At 42.5% G+C, this 14,738-nt stretch overlaps 1 protein-coding gene across 1 annotated transcript in view; it reads right to left on the bottom strand.

Moving 5' to 3' along the window:
* Nucleotides 1-5,773: 5,773 nt before the first annotated feature.
* The window catches only part of KCTD20 (potassium channel tetramerization domain containing 20), a gene marked incomplete at its 5' end in the record, with an annotated part of 11,240 nt that continues 2,275 nt past the window's right edge, over nucleotides 5,774-14,738 (bottom strand). The window contains 7 exons of the mRNA XM_010285487.1: nucleotides 5,774-6,261; nucleotides 6,875-6,985; nucleotides 7,498-7,695; nucleotides 8,669-8,789; nucleotides 9,367-9,469; nucleotides 10,368-10,646; nucleotides 11,365-11,565. Coding sequence (XP_010283789.1) covers nucleotides 5,969-6,261; nucleotides 6,875-6,985; nucleotides 7,498-7,695; nucleotides 8,669-8,789; nucleotides 9,367-9,469; nucleotides 10,368-10,646; nucleotides 11,365-11,565 — 1,306 coding nt within the window. The remainder of the gene's footprint in view (nucleotides 6,262-6,874; nucleotides 6,986-7,497; nucleotides 7,696-8,668; nucleotides 8,790-9,366; nucleotides 9,470-10,367; nucleotides 10,647-11,364; nucleotides 11,566-14,738) is intronic.

The following is a 14,738-nucleotide window of genomic DNA, read 5'->3' as shown; positions in this document are numbered from 1 at the left end:
CAGTCTCTCTTTGATTATTGCCTAGTGTAATTTTTTAACAGTACATTCAGTTATGATCAGGATGCTCTCCGGGAGAGCCCCAAAGTGCCTTTCCTTGCCTAAGCATCTCTGAGAACATGACTGCATTTTAGGAGGGAGGATTCTGCCTCAGTTGGGCTTTTGGTAATTTCTTCTTATAATTGTGAGCTCCCTTTGCCCGTTTTGTAGTTGACTCTGCACTTCCAGGGACAGGTGGCATTAACCTTTGGACCTGCCTGGTACCAGTCTTTAATTTGCGATTAGGTTTTAAAAAACCCCACCAAATTTAATGAGGTTTCTAAAAAGCACGTATCAATTTTAATTGTTTTGGATTCTTGCCAACTTTTATTGGTGCTGAACACTAACTATGTAGCACAGATGGAAAAAAAAGCTGTTTAGAAGCAAAGCTAGAGCAGTGTTTCAAAGTAAAAGGAAGGCTTTCAGTTACATTTAGTCCTAACTTTCTAGATTAGGAAAGGAAAGAAAATGAGTTTGTAGTGAAACTTTTTTAATAGGTGCTTTTAGGGAATTTTTACCTAGATGTCTTTTGAACAGAGTGCCATCATGAAGGACTGGCTGAGGGATTGAAAGTACCAGACACAGCTAAAACCTGTTAGCATCCTCTCCCTAACCACCCCTTGTGCTTTTTGTGTGTGTCCTAGGAGTTTAATGAATTGCCATAAGCAGTTTAGATACCAGTTGGATCCTACAAAGCTGAAATGCAAAACCAGCCTTAATTAGAAGTACCAGGATCACTGTAGGCAGTAGGGCTTACTCAGATGAATAAGGGCTAACTGAAATAATGATTTGTAGGGTCAGGCTTTTTATAAACTTATCAGCAATACCTCCTTCTGCTCCCTTTTTTTTTTTATGAAAGACTGATTTCAACTTCTCAAATTGCTCTATCTATCTCCTTATCCTGCAGTTTCTTCTAGCCGTTTGAAAATGTTGCCTTATAAACCACTAGAAAAATGAGGTACTAATATAAAAACATTTTTAAAAATTCCTAACAGCTTAGTTAGTTACTGCCTTAAAATAAAAAAAAAATCAAAATTCTTTAAAGATGCTGTGGATTAGGAATAAATGATTTTGAGTAGCTGCATTACTAGCCCTTTACTAAAAGGGACTGACATTTTTATTTATAAATACCAAAGATGAAGCTATACAATTGTACATTGTGATAACTTGCTGTGAAAAAACCCCCATATAATAATTTATATTGTGCATTTTTAGCGCATGTGTTGTAAACATGAAACCTTCGGAAACCTCAGATTGTTCAATTTTTGAGTTAAAGGTGAAGTTTTTCAAAGGCACAAGGAGCAGCTGGGTACCTCACTCCTGTTGTCTTTCAGAAGTTGGATGTCTTTGAATATAGTCCTCTTGGACAGACCTTTCCAGCGGTAGGTTTGCTATCACAGTATCTTCTTAAGCTGGGCTTACTATTATAGTTGTTCACCAACACTAGGAAAAAAAAATACAGCGTCTTCTTTCCAGGATCCATACTTCACTGCTAACAGATTGAGTTTTGTATGCCTGTTCCATCTCCCATATTAGCCAAACATTTTTCTTAGCTGCTGGCTTGTGTATTGAGGTTGTATGTATCTTTTAGCTCTCTTTTTTAAACTGCTAGCGGTTGCTGGACTTCTAGGAGGAATTCCAATCTAAATTTCCAATGGATCTGAACATGAGTTATGCTGCCAGTTCATTTCTGTATCATGCCTAGCACAAAACTGCACTAAGTGTTTCTTATCACTGTGCCCTGACTCTGCCTTAACCTGTAAGTTGAAAAAGTGTTCTGTAAATATTTAAAAGCTGTTACTAAATTGCACTGTAAAATTTGGCAGGTGTATTGTGTGTTGCTGGGGGAGCCAACTTTTTATGGAGCAATCTTTGTATTGTGTTGTGTAAATAAAATCCTCTTAGTAAACACAATTTTGCTAGCATATGTTTTGTTTTTACAAACTAGAATCTCATGGGTTTTTTCAGGCTTGAAAGGATTTTTAGAACCAAGGGCTTGGGTATGAATGCAATGATGACTGAGGGGTTGAAGCCTGCCTTTCCAAAAGATCACAGCAGACATGAGCACCCTATTAAAAAGGAAAGACAGTACTGATCTTCAGAAGAATGAAGCCTTTCTGGGCAGAATGTGCCTGGTGTCCTGGCAAGGGTGGATGACCCTGGCCTTACTCCTGCCCAGGTGGCTGCATTGTGTAAGTGACACTTCAGTTTACCAACTTCAGGGCAAGTTGTTTTTCATCTTTTCCTCTTCTTAAAAGGGATAATAAGCAGTGAGCAAGTGGCATTGGAAGCAAAGCTACACAACCCTTCTTTTTGTACTAGTTTGTAACGTGCCAAAATCAACTTGCAGTTCTTATTTAATTGCTTGACATTTGTGATACCTCCACTTGTGAGTACAAGTTTCTGTTACCACTTCAGTAATTCCACTAAATTCCACCTTGTTCACAAGCTCTAACACCTTTCTCAAGCTTCATCAGGAAAACCCTTGAAATATATCCAACACTGGAGATGGCAATAAAAGCCAGACCTGTTCCAAAGCTGTTTTCTTCCAAAAACAGAGGAGGGAGAAGTAGAGAGCATCTTTCACAGCAGACTAACCAAAAATAGCACTAGGGCCTGTTATAGATGCTGCATAGTTTGTGGGTTAAGTAGGGTTGTCTCATACCTGTGCTATTTACTGCTTTTAGAACATCACTGCAATGAGTTGGTAAACTTTGAGGTCCTCTCACCACAAGCCGTAGTAACACTTCTGTGCAGCTGCTGCACAAGGTCCCTGCCAAATCAATCAGGCTGGCTGATATAAAGCTGCTTCTGAGGTCACAAGCCACACCAAGTTTACGAAGCAAGGAAACAAAACCTTCTAGCAATCCAGCCCCTGCCCATTCTTCCACTTCACACTTAAAACAATTTTTAAGAGAGCCAAACAAGCCATGTATAAATTATACTTTAATACAGAAAAGAAATCGTACATCTGTAGTTCATACACACCACAGTTAACACTTCAGTATATCTAGAATAAGACAAAACTTGACCTTGTACCTGAATAGTGGGTGACCAAGAAAGGAGGAAAAGCAAATACATACTTTTTCAATTTGATTTAGTGTTCCATTGGAATTCACTCTGCTAAAAAAAAAAATAAATAAATCCAAAATTCGTATTTAATTACTTGGGAAAGCTGATCAAGTTCAGTGGCTTTTTGGAGTGATTAAAAACTGCATTGAAATCACAGATGCTGGGTACCCCCATCCCTTGCTCAAGGTCCAAACTGAGTACCAACAAGTTCCTACATGGCACTGACAGTCTTTAACCCTCAGGCAAGAGCCTGCTGCAGTTAAAGTGCCTGGGGTCACTATTTCTAATAAACTGGCTGAATTCTTCAAGCGGCCTAGCTGACACTCGGCTCAGGGACAGACACGGGGGTTTTTTTGGCTGAGTATGGTACTTAGCTGTCAGATCCCGAGAGGGGCTGTTGATGTCAGATGCTCAGCATCTGATGCCTTGACACAGCCCTGTAGTGGGGTAGTGCTCAACAACATGCACGTACAAATCCTTAGAGCGGAACATCTATAAACTCCAATTCCAAGTCAGCTAGTCAATACCAATACACATTTACTTAAAACTTACTCTGCTTTAAAAATAAATACACACACACACAAAAATCCACAGGGCTTGGGGGCAAGCTCCATCACTGCTGGGGGGACAGTTTCACCACTGCCTTTGCTTGACTTGTAGGAATGGCTCGTTACCAAGGCAAGTAATGGAGTTTGTCTGGCCCTTAGCTGGAAGGTTAATGGTCCATATGCCTTCCTTTCTCTACTACAAAAATAGAAATTCACCTAGAGCAATAATGGAAAGTGACTGCACATCATCTCTGCACAGATACTGAAGGACACTTCTCTATACCGATCCAATGACACACAAGGGAGGATTTTTCAAAACAGTCAAGGTGGACCTGCGCATCAGAACCCCTGGGACTCTCAGGAGGTCCTGAAGCACTTTTGGAAATCCTCCCATAGGCACTTACAAAAAGAAGAAATCTATTTGCTGCACTTAGGAAAGAAGCTAAGAACATAAACACTGCAAAGAATGGAACCTGTATCCATACAAACGGGAACTAAATATATCAGCAAGTATATGCCTTGACAGAGATTTTGTTACTCGTAACTAAAACACCACCCATAAGCCTTCAGGAAAATTTGTGCTTGATATTGTCATGTTACTTACACTGAAAAAGATGAACAACCTTAGCAGCAATCTTCAATGCTAAGTCTACCGTACACTTTGCAGACAGATGAAGAGTAATACAAATTTGCTTGATGATGCAACAAAGGATTAAACTTTCTAGGGGAAGACTGTTACCTACCTCTATTTTGACCCAGTAACTCAATGTGTAAGTGGCACAGGTCTCAACAGCAGTCAACTGCAAGAGCAGAAGTGACCTGAACTTAACAACTTTGCAAGGGAGCTCTCGCCCACTCTCTCTTTCTTTTTGAATGGGTTTCAGCTTTTCTTTGCACCAGCGCCATGTTTAAGTACTCTGCTTTGGGTATGTAAAACCTCTACACAGCCATCAGAAACGATGGCTTTGTAAGGCCAGCTTGGTTGTGGCAGTACTGAACTCACTGTGTGCTAATCAGGGGGTTAAACAAGCCTACAGGGAACTCCATGCTGCAAGAACAGGACTAGCTAGGCTCTAATATAACTAACTGAGCTAAACCTACCTGGAGTGTGTCCATACCTATAGTCACAGCTTTGTTGGCCCCGAATGCCAAACGAACAGAGCCTTAACCACAGACTAGGATCATATATTGAGAGCAGCAAAGGAGAGTTGTTCCTAGGTACACGTATCTTTCTTTACTGAAGGCTGGTTTACTCGTCGTATTTCTTACCTGCCTGATAGCAAAATGATCCAGTCAGTTTGAAATTGGGAAGAAAGCAGCTGGCCTTTTGAAGCTGCAGTAGTAGCATGCTCCTTGGAGAGTCTACAGGAATTTTGACTGACTGAGGTTGACGAGACCAAGGATTTCACTCGGGTAGTAAACTGCCTGTACTGGGAGCCCCTCCACTGGCTTGTTCATCTTAACAGGGTGACGGAGGTGACAACTGGAAGTCTTTAGCATGCACAGTCACCTCTAGAAAGCTTCTTACCTCTATCAGGCTATAAACATATTCACTTTGTTCGTAAAAATATCAACTACAGTCTCTTTCTTGGCTTTTTCCTTCAGCATGATCTACTTGCGTTACTGAACTTAACAGACAACATCCCTAAAAACAGTTATTCCATCTTATGGAGAAGTATAGGCTGGGAAATTCCTGTGAACAGGTATATGCTTCCTATTAAACTAGTTCATCCTTCCCTAGAACAGCAGTACAACATGCTGGATGCAAAGCCAGGTGGCAGTGTAAACAGATTCCTCCACAGTCAGGATTTTGCTTTTATTCCTCCACACTCAGTATTTTGCTGTCACAACTGTGCTACAGTTCTGCTGGTTGATGAAAGAGTATCATCTCTCCTGCTTTGATGTTCGGTCCTTTGTAACTGATTATCACAAAAGCAAAGCTAAATGCCTAATGGTAAAGGAAAGCTTTGTCTTGACAGGCCCAGAATTTCCTCTTTCATGCCAAACAAGGCGTTTCTAAATACTTCTGCTTGTCTTTTAGAAGTTTAGATAAAATATTCAGCACCCACCAATCTGGAAGCCTTTGTAGTAGAAACAGACAGCATAATTTCTTTTTGTTTATGGAGATGTTGCTGTTGATTGCACAATTAGACTATGGAGTGTGGCTCTTTATTAACATGCTTGAAATATGACAATGTAGTAAGAGCATGAACGAGGATAAAGCACCTTGCAGAGTCTGCATTCCATCACCTCGGATGAAACTATGCTGAGACGTTCCCACATCTAGCAGGACTATCCACCCTGAGCCACGACTAATCTGGTAGATCATTAACAGCCATTTGGGAGAATGGTGCGTTTAGCCTGTCGAGTTCATCTACTTGTGGGGGGTGATGCATTATAACCTCATGGTCCTCTGAAATGTCATCACCCACAGTGACTAGGTTTGTTAGAGATTTGCTCCGAACACACTGGAAATCAACATGACGGCTTTTGCCTTCTTCCTTTTCCCATGACATCTGGATGAATGGCCGTTGAACGTAGTTGTATATCACTTCTGACCGGCCACCAGGCCTCCTCTTCACCTTCTCTTTACAGGTGGGATATCCTGAAAACACAGACAGCCAGTCAGTTGCACTACACACCTCTGACTTGCACAAAGGAACGACAGGATCCCAGAAGAACAGCCAGGCTGGAGTGATTATGGGGGCAGGGAGCACTTAGTACTCAAATGCTCACATTCCACATTATTTGCTTGCAAAAGACTATTTTTTCTTCCCCTGAAAAGACAGTGCAGCAGTGTGTGTAGCCATATGATCAATGGCCGCACAGTGTCAGCCATTCTGTGAGCAAACATAGCTACTATAAAAATAAGACAGTCTCCCAGGAGTGAGCATGTTCTCTAAGCTCCCTAAGGGAATGCTTGGATCAGCAGGCGGAAGCGTGACTCCCTTTTCCTGTTTGCTTGGTCCTAAAAAGGCAAGGCTTACTGGCACATGCTATGTATCTCAGTTTTCCCTTAACATTTAAGCCTCCTGGCCAATTTCAGTGTAACATGATAGAGGTGAAGGAAGATGCCCAACTTCTACTAGTTTCATGAAAACAAATGCCTAGTAAAGCACAGAGCAAAACAGGAAATGCCTGAAGTCCAGAGGAAACCAGGCTTTACTGGCTATGGAGTCACCTGTTTTACAATTTCCTTTGCTGAAGAAATACTTTACCTTCAATGCCAATGCGAATATTTTTCAGACCCCGTTCCTTTAATACAGCTTTTGCAACATCACGGTTCTCAATGTACTTGAAGAATCTGTACAGCTTGGAACTGTAAAGGACTTGAGAAATAAAAACGGTGATTAGAATCTCCAAGGAGAGACCTTCTCTCCGTTTTTGAAGTACTCGGCTGTAGGGGTGCCAAAAAACAGGTCTGGTTTCCAAGAACTACTTCAGATGTCTGTTCTAATCACTGGAATTAGCTACACTTCCTTAGTGGGAGGGTAGTGCTAGACATTACAGTCTGGATAGAATGGGTGGTGATGGGTGTGTAAAGCAAAGAGTATTCACTCACTAGGGAGCCAGGAAAAGGCTGAGGGGGAGAGAGCAAACAAAAGGAAAATATACTGCGCGTGCTGGCATTACCAATGCAGGCGGTCGGATCAAAGCTCTAACTAGCCAGGTATCCTGCCTCTAGCAGCAGCCAGTTCAGAAGGAACGTACAAAATAGGACTCCATGTGCCAGCATCTCTTCCTGGAAGACTGCTGTTTGGGCAACAGGTCCTTTCCTTATGGCCAGATGTGTGGGTGTACAGTAAACACAGAGCCAGGAGCTCCAACGTAGTGCTCTTACTTTGTGAGTATTCCTCTCCCATTGGAGGTGGATGATCTTCATCCCAGTCCACAGTGTCTTCATCTGTCAGCACGACAATATGGCATTCACGTTCCCCCTTCCTTGCGCTATCCACCATTATAGGCAGAATTAGCTCCTCCAGGTAGCTATCAAACTGCTTGTGAGCACCATCATTGGAGAGCTCATGTAACAGAGCACCTAATGAGACATAAATCACATGATGAGCTTTTTCACACAGTATGCAAATATGTCTCAGCTCTACACTTTCCAGATACATTCAAGAGCACAGCACACATTCTTCTTTAGGAAAACTCCTTAACATATGTTCAGATGCACCAACAGTCTCCAGCTCCAGAATTGGCAAAGTCGGATATATGAGACTGCATTTCAAATGGGATGCAAATGACACTGTAGAACCATTACCTTACCATTAAAAAACCACCAAGGTCCAATCAATACAGCAAAACAGTAATAGACTGAATAATTAATCCATTATGGTACTTGAATTTCCAGCAACAACCTCTGTCCTTGAAAGCACATCTTCTGCCTTCTCTGTGATCACTTATGAGAACAAGGTAGGAAACTACACCCACGGCCTGTGCTATGATATGCCCCATTTCAGTATAGTGCCTTTTGCAGATTTGCCAATGTTAAAAGTCCATAAATGTACTTTTTTTTTTTTGCCAGCATACCCACCAAAAATCTGCTCCCAGTCAGATCTCTTCGTGACTAGGAACGCTCTACTACTTTACAACTTTGATATTTTTGGTTCCTGCTCTGCCCATCATCTGTCAGCTTAAATTATTCACAGTTCTCTGGTACATTTTAGACAGGAGCTATAACCCTGCTTTTAGCCTTCATTTTGTTTGGCTGTAACAGCAAGTTGCTCTTCTCAGCCTCTGTTAAAGAGGAGACTAGAATTTTCAGAATTTCAATTTGCTTTTCTGAGCAAGGTGTCTGTGTTCTGCAGGATTCAATCACTTCACTTTGGATTGATGCAGCAAAAAAGGAAACTAAACAGTTTTAAATGCAACACATACATGAGCCCTAGTGAAGTTGATAGCTTCATGCTTAAACTAAAGCACATGATTAAGAACTATACTGAATCAGGATCACAGTGCTCAACACCATACAGATGATCTCCTAAAAGCTGATTTCTCTCCATACTTACTTAAATCTTGACATTTGATTGTGTTGAAATCAAAGTTTATGCAGAGGTAATCACATGTGTCTCGAAGGTCTGGGATGGAAATCCCATCAGGGCAGTTAATGATTCCAGTTTTGTAGTAGTCCTGCAAATAAAAGGACAGTTTTTGGAGAGAAAAATTAAGAACAGCTTGGACTCTTACAATTTTTAATTAGTTCTTTGTTTTGTTAGCAACGTTTGAGAGTTACAGAGTCTATATACAGCTCTGTGAACAGTAGAAACGGCCTTGCTTGTCTGAGAATCCATGTTTCTGCAGATCCTCTTGGGTCTGATAAACTGTGAGCTCCAGTTAAAACTTTTCCCATGGCATAGGGTTTCATAACATCTCGTATGCAACATACATTTATGCGCAACCACGAGATCAGGACACAGCTCAGGAACTACAATGGCATGACACAAGAAAAGTATAAAAGCAACATGAGAAAATATCTGAAATGATGACTCACATCAAAGTCTATTATAATATTTTTTAAAATAACAATGCAAAACAGTAATAAAAGAGTATGTCCCAGGGGGTGTGCAGCTGCCTGGGAGATGGCTCAGTTTTGCACATGTGGCAAACAGATTGGGTTTTTTTTTTTTTGGGGGGGTTTTTTTGGTTTTTTTTTTTTGTTGTTTTGTTTTTTTGTTTGTTTTTTTTTAAGCTGCAGACATCTCCTTACCAGCACAGTCCGGAATACAGCTGAGCTAATTCCTTCTGCGATTTCATATTCTCCCTTTTCATTTGGCCTGGTGAAATTATATTCTCTTCCTGGTCCAAACATTCTGAACAGATAAAAATCTATGTAAATGCAGAAGTTTACTTAAATGCATTAATTCTAGAGACCAGTAGGTGCACTGAGGTTAAACAAAACCAACAGTGATGCATATATACAGTAACTTGAAACCTATACTCAAATCTCTTACATAGTAAATAAGCACAAGAGCTGTCTCAGCTAAGTCCTCCTATAGCTGGACTATCACTATAGCTACTGTATTCTATAGAACAAGCCACAGCTCAAAGGAACAGATCATTCAACCCTGGGTCAGAAAATACCCTGGCAATAAAATCCTTTCACTGAGGCTATGCAAGATAACTGCCTTTTCATCCCTTGTTTTACACAACGACCTGTGCAAGGGTCAGTAACACACCAGAACCTGTCTCTCTTTGGCCAGAGATGGGTGAAAGTGCTGGCAATACAGAAAATGAGTGCTTCTTGTTGCATCAATAGGCTGGAGCCTGCAGAACCTGGGACCTTTAAGCTGTGTTACAGGGAGCTCAGTAACTTCTCTTATGGGAGAGTATCATAAGATAATAGCAGAAGCGGGGTGGAGCATTATCATTTTCCCCATTCTGGAAGGGAATTTATCAGCTGTGAACAGATGCACTACTTACAAACATGGCAAACACTTAGGAGAGAAGGCAAAAGCAGACCGTGTCTAGCTAAAAGCGCACATTGTTTCAAGGAATTGGACTGGAAGGAGAATGTTATCTAGAGAACTACCAACTCTCTACATCCGGTCCTGTCTTTAAGGCCCCACTGACAGCCAACTTCTGAATGAAGTCAACCTCGCTTCGCTTGTGCGTACAGATGAGATCACAAAACAAACATTAGGGATTTGTTCCATTTTAGCAAACATTTGACTTCCTTGAGGTATCTTGAAAATGGTGGAAATCACCCACCTTCCCAGCATAGTATCAGGGTGAGCAGTGAAAATCTGTGGATTCACGGCAAAGCGAGTACCATCTACCACAAGTGTCACTTTCTCTGGAGCCACCGTTTGTGAACTGATGCTTGAAGATAAAGCACAACATCCATGGCGTTCCTGGGTATTAAAATATTCCGACTGCCTCTTATTTCCATCTTGGAAATGACAGCTGTGCGTGTCTTCAGGAGCAGACAACATGCTACTGATCTGGGGACTTACTGGGCAAGCAGTGTGTCGGCATTCAGTATCTAAATCCGAGAGAGACAAACGAATATTGCAAGGCTAATATATAATTTATTGAAAAACATAATTTCATAGTAACACTTCCTACTGTAACAAGAAAACCGAGTCATGCAATAGCAAAGAATGTCAATATATACAACTGCCACAGTAATGTTATATGGCATAAAACTAGACTGCATTTTCAAATTGAGCCAGCAGTTGGATTTTGGATAAAAAATTTCCTGATGAACCATGACACTTATTATTCCTTGTTACAGCAAGATGGACTCAGTGAGTAAAGAGAAGGAGCACAGGAATTAAACAAGGCCAGAAATACAGACACACAGATGCCAAGTACTGACACCTGCTCTCACGGGAAAGCTGGAGCAGAAGCACACACCACACTAGAGGTAGTTTAAGCCAGCGGTGCTTGATGCCTGGTCCATGGTGGGCACATAGCTCATCAGGACTGTCCAGCTACTTTCAGTTTATCTGTTCAGGGACAACTTCAGAAAGAGCTGCAAGTTGGCTGGCATGGGATGATCTTGCCAAGACAGCAAGGGCCTAAATTCTGCGGTGGACCTTTGTCCTTTAGACCAGCCTGGCAAAGGCAGGGTACATATCAATTCTGCACTCTCCAGTGCAAACCACCTCGGGATACAGGAATTTTTCCAAAACATACCACCCCTCAAAAAAAAAAAAAAAAAAAAAATCTCCCTTAAATTGTTAAGGTAAAGACATTATGCTTACCCTCAGTCCTGGGAACTGCAACAGGGCTGTGACCTCCTAGCACCACATTGCTTTCTTCTGATTCATGGACTGCTACAGTTATGTTTTCCACAGAGCAACTGGACTCCAGATTTCTTGACCAGTCTGTCCCACCAGCACAGTTAACATTCATGCTGGGTCTCCGTGATGTGAGGAGTTGGTTGCGTTTCCTAAGAGAAGAGCTAGGAGAGAAAATATCAGGTTGTTAGTTTTGCAAGAAACTCCCAAGCAGAGAAGCTCAAACCTCTGTATCTGGTACCACATGCAACATCCCACAGGCTCAAAAAGGCATTTTTTCAGATTTTTCACTGGGCTTCAGAGAGGCTTGTGATGCTAGTTACGCTCCTACACTAACCTGTTAAGGAGGAAAAAAAGGGTTTTAAAGTAACCAGGGGTCTAATTCACCTATAAACCTTTGCTTTTTTAAAAGTAAGTCTAAAGCCACTGATGTCTTTAGGTCATATATGTGTTCCTGCAAGTATCTTGCTGGCAATTGCCTGACCTCCAGACCACAAGAGCCCTTTAAAAACATTACATCTCTCTCAATTCCCAACCTGGCAAAATGAGCTCTGTAACACGGCTATAGCCTGAAATATAACATTTTCCCAGTTAACAGCTCAGGCATTGCCTCTTAACCACTCTGAGGTCTGACTAGGAAGTTCCCTGCTGCCAGTCATTACTTTTTTTTTTTTAATCTTCCTCTTTCTTGATTTATCCCTCTCCTGCCATATACAGTTCACCCCAGTGTTTAAGCCAACATAGTCCTACAACAAATACTCATATCACATAGAACAGCCGTGAGTGCAGCAGCCTTACGTCCGTCGTGCCCTGGCTCAGCTCAATACACACACTGCTTTAACCGGTGCCATTCAAACTTGAAATGTTCTTTCAGCATATGCACAGAGACTTCTTCTATTTTTGCTGTTTGGCCACTTCACTCTTAAGTGAAATTCTTCTTCCCTGGTCCTATCTTTAAGGCTCACTTCAATCCTTTTTATCTTCTAACAGATCTCTTCTGCTGTCTCTTTGCCTCATTCTTTCTTTGGCATGTATTTTGTTCTGCTATTGCTTTGGACAAGAAACAGCTCTCCTTTCTTGGCTTTAAGTGTTTTCCTTTCACACAAACATAAAACACCAATTTCCTCATTAATGGATTTTCCTAATTTCCCCCCTGCAGAACAATTGTCCTGTGTCTTTTTTCTTGGCTGAATTAAGACTCCAGGGCCCACGGGTCCCATCTATAAACCATGGCAGAACACTGACATGGCTAGATACAAACCAGATAAAATACAGCACTAATAAAACAAGAAAATGCCAAATAAGAGTTGGCCAGTTTTCTGGTCAGGACCTACTGAGGATGAAGGCCTTAATGAGCAGTTCAGTGGTGGGTTTCAAGCCCATCGTTACTGGCAGTCAGTGCAAGCATTTAAATCTTAATTAGAAATTTTAAAAAGCAGTAACACTTCCTTCCTCTTGTTCCATAAAACCAATACTAAGTCACCAGCATTATTATATCTGATATTTTTAGAAAATCTGTTGTTTATGCATCATGTGATATTCATCAAAAGGAAGATTTTTAGCAATGGCAAAACCCATGTGAAAAGCTACTGTATTCTTTCTTTTTTAAAAGGCTCTGGCTGGTAGGAACAACAATGCGAGGAGCCTACAAGGGTCACCTTAGTTCCAGCAAACTTAACAGCATGCAGCATCACTAGCCACCTCTCCTCTCACCAACTGCCCAATGTTGGCTGGGGCCGTCATAACAACCCCAGAGAACTTCCTCTCTTCCTTAGTTCCAGCAAACTTAACAGCATGCAGCGCATCACTAGCCACCTCTCCTCTCACCAACTAGCCCAATGTTGGCTGGGGCCGTCACAACAACCCCAGAGAACTTCCTCTCGACACTTTCCAGGCTGTTTCCATTGGACCCGTTGCACTTGTTGCCTGGACTCCAGAGAGACCCCTTTGGAGACTGAGTGCTCCTGCAGTAAGTTTGCAGATGACATCAAGTTGTACAGGAGCACTGCTCTGCTCGAGGGCAGGAAGCAGATCTGCAGAGCACAGAGGGATCTGAACAGGCTGGATCGATGGGCTGAGGTCAACTCTTTGAAGTTTAATAAGGCCAAGTGCAGGCACCTGCCCTCCAGCCACAACAACCCCATGCGACGCTACAGGCTTGGGGAGGAGTGGCTGGAGAGCAGCCCGGCGGAAAAGGACCTGGGGGTGCTGGTTGACAGCCGGCTGAATATGAGCCGGCAGTGTGGCCACGTGGCCAAGAAGGCCAACAGTGTCCTGGCCTGGATCAGCACTAGTGTGGCCAGCAAAAGCAGGGCAGTGATCGTGCCCTTGTACTCGGCACTGGTGAGGCTGCACCTCGAATAGCGAGTTTAGTTTTGGGCCCCTCCCTACAAGAAGGCCATGAAGGTGCTGGAGTGTGTCCAGAGAAGGGCAACGGAGCTGGGGAGGGGTCTGGAGCACAAGGCTTACGAGGAGCGGCTGAGGGAACTGGAGTTGTTGAGCCTGGAGAAGAGGAGGCTGAGGGGAGACCTTATCGCTCTCTACAACTACCTGAAAGGGGGGTGGGGGGGGGTTGGTCTCTTCTCCCAAGTAACCAGCGACAGGACGAGAGGAAATGGCCTCAAGTTGCACCAGGGGAGGTTTAGATTGGAGATGAGGAAAAATTTCTTTACCGAGAGGGTGGTCAAGCATTGGAACAGGCTGCCCAGGGAGGTGGTGGAGTCACCATCAGAAGCATTCAAAAAATATGTAGATGTGGCACTTGGGGACATAGTTTAGTGGGCATGGTGGTGTTGGGTTGATGGTTGGAATTGATGATCTTAAAGGTCCTTTCCAACCTTAATGGTTCTACAATCAGTCCCATCAGAAACCCCAGAGTCCCCGTAAATACTGACTTGTATTTGGTCACATGTGAACAAATCCATCCCCTTTTGCCTGAGCAAAGGGCAACACAAACTCCCTGTGAATAAACCCGTGTAACCTTCTGCCCTCTTCTTTCATGTTTCAGACCAGCAAAGAGGTAGTAAGGAAGGCCAGCAGTCTGCTCTTGGGCTATGGGCAGTAAGTATAAACCCGTGTAACCTGCTGCCCTCTGCTTTCATGTTTCAGACCAGCAAAGAGGTAGTAAGGAAGGCCAGCAGTCTGCTCTTGGGCTATGGGCAGTAAGACATGGGTGTGCAGAGCCCCCAGTATCTAAACAGAACATACCAACTGCCCCACTTGTACAACTGCAGGACAAACCTACTGTCCCAGGAATGATCTATGTAAATGAGTAAACATGCAGAATAGGCAGAAAATACTGTTTAAAGTAAACCTAAATACGCAAACCCACATGCTG

This window comes from Phaethon lepturus, unplaced genomic scaffold (assembly GCF_000687285.1).
Source record: "Phaethon lepturus isolate BGI_N335 unplaced genomic scaffold, ASM68728v1 scaffold19644, whole genome shotgun sequence".
NCBI lineage: Eukaryota > Metazoa > Chordata > Aves > Phaethontiformes > Phaethontidae > Phaethon > Phaethon lepturus.
Note: the sequence above shows the minus strand (reverse complement) of the source record. Positions and strands in the feature narration are given on the sequence as shown.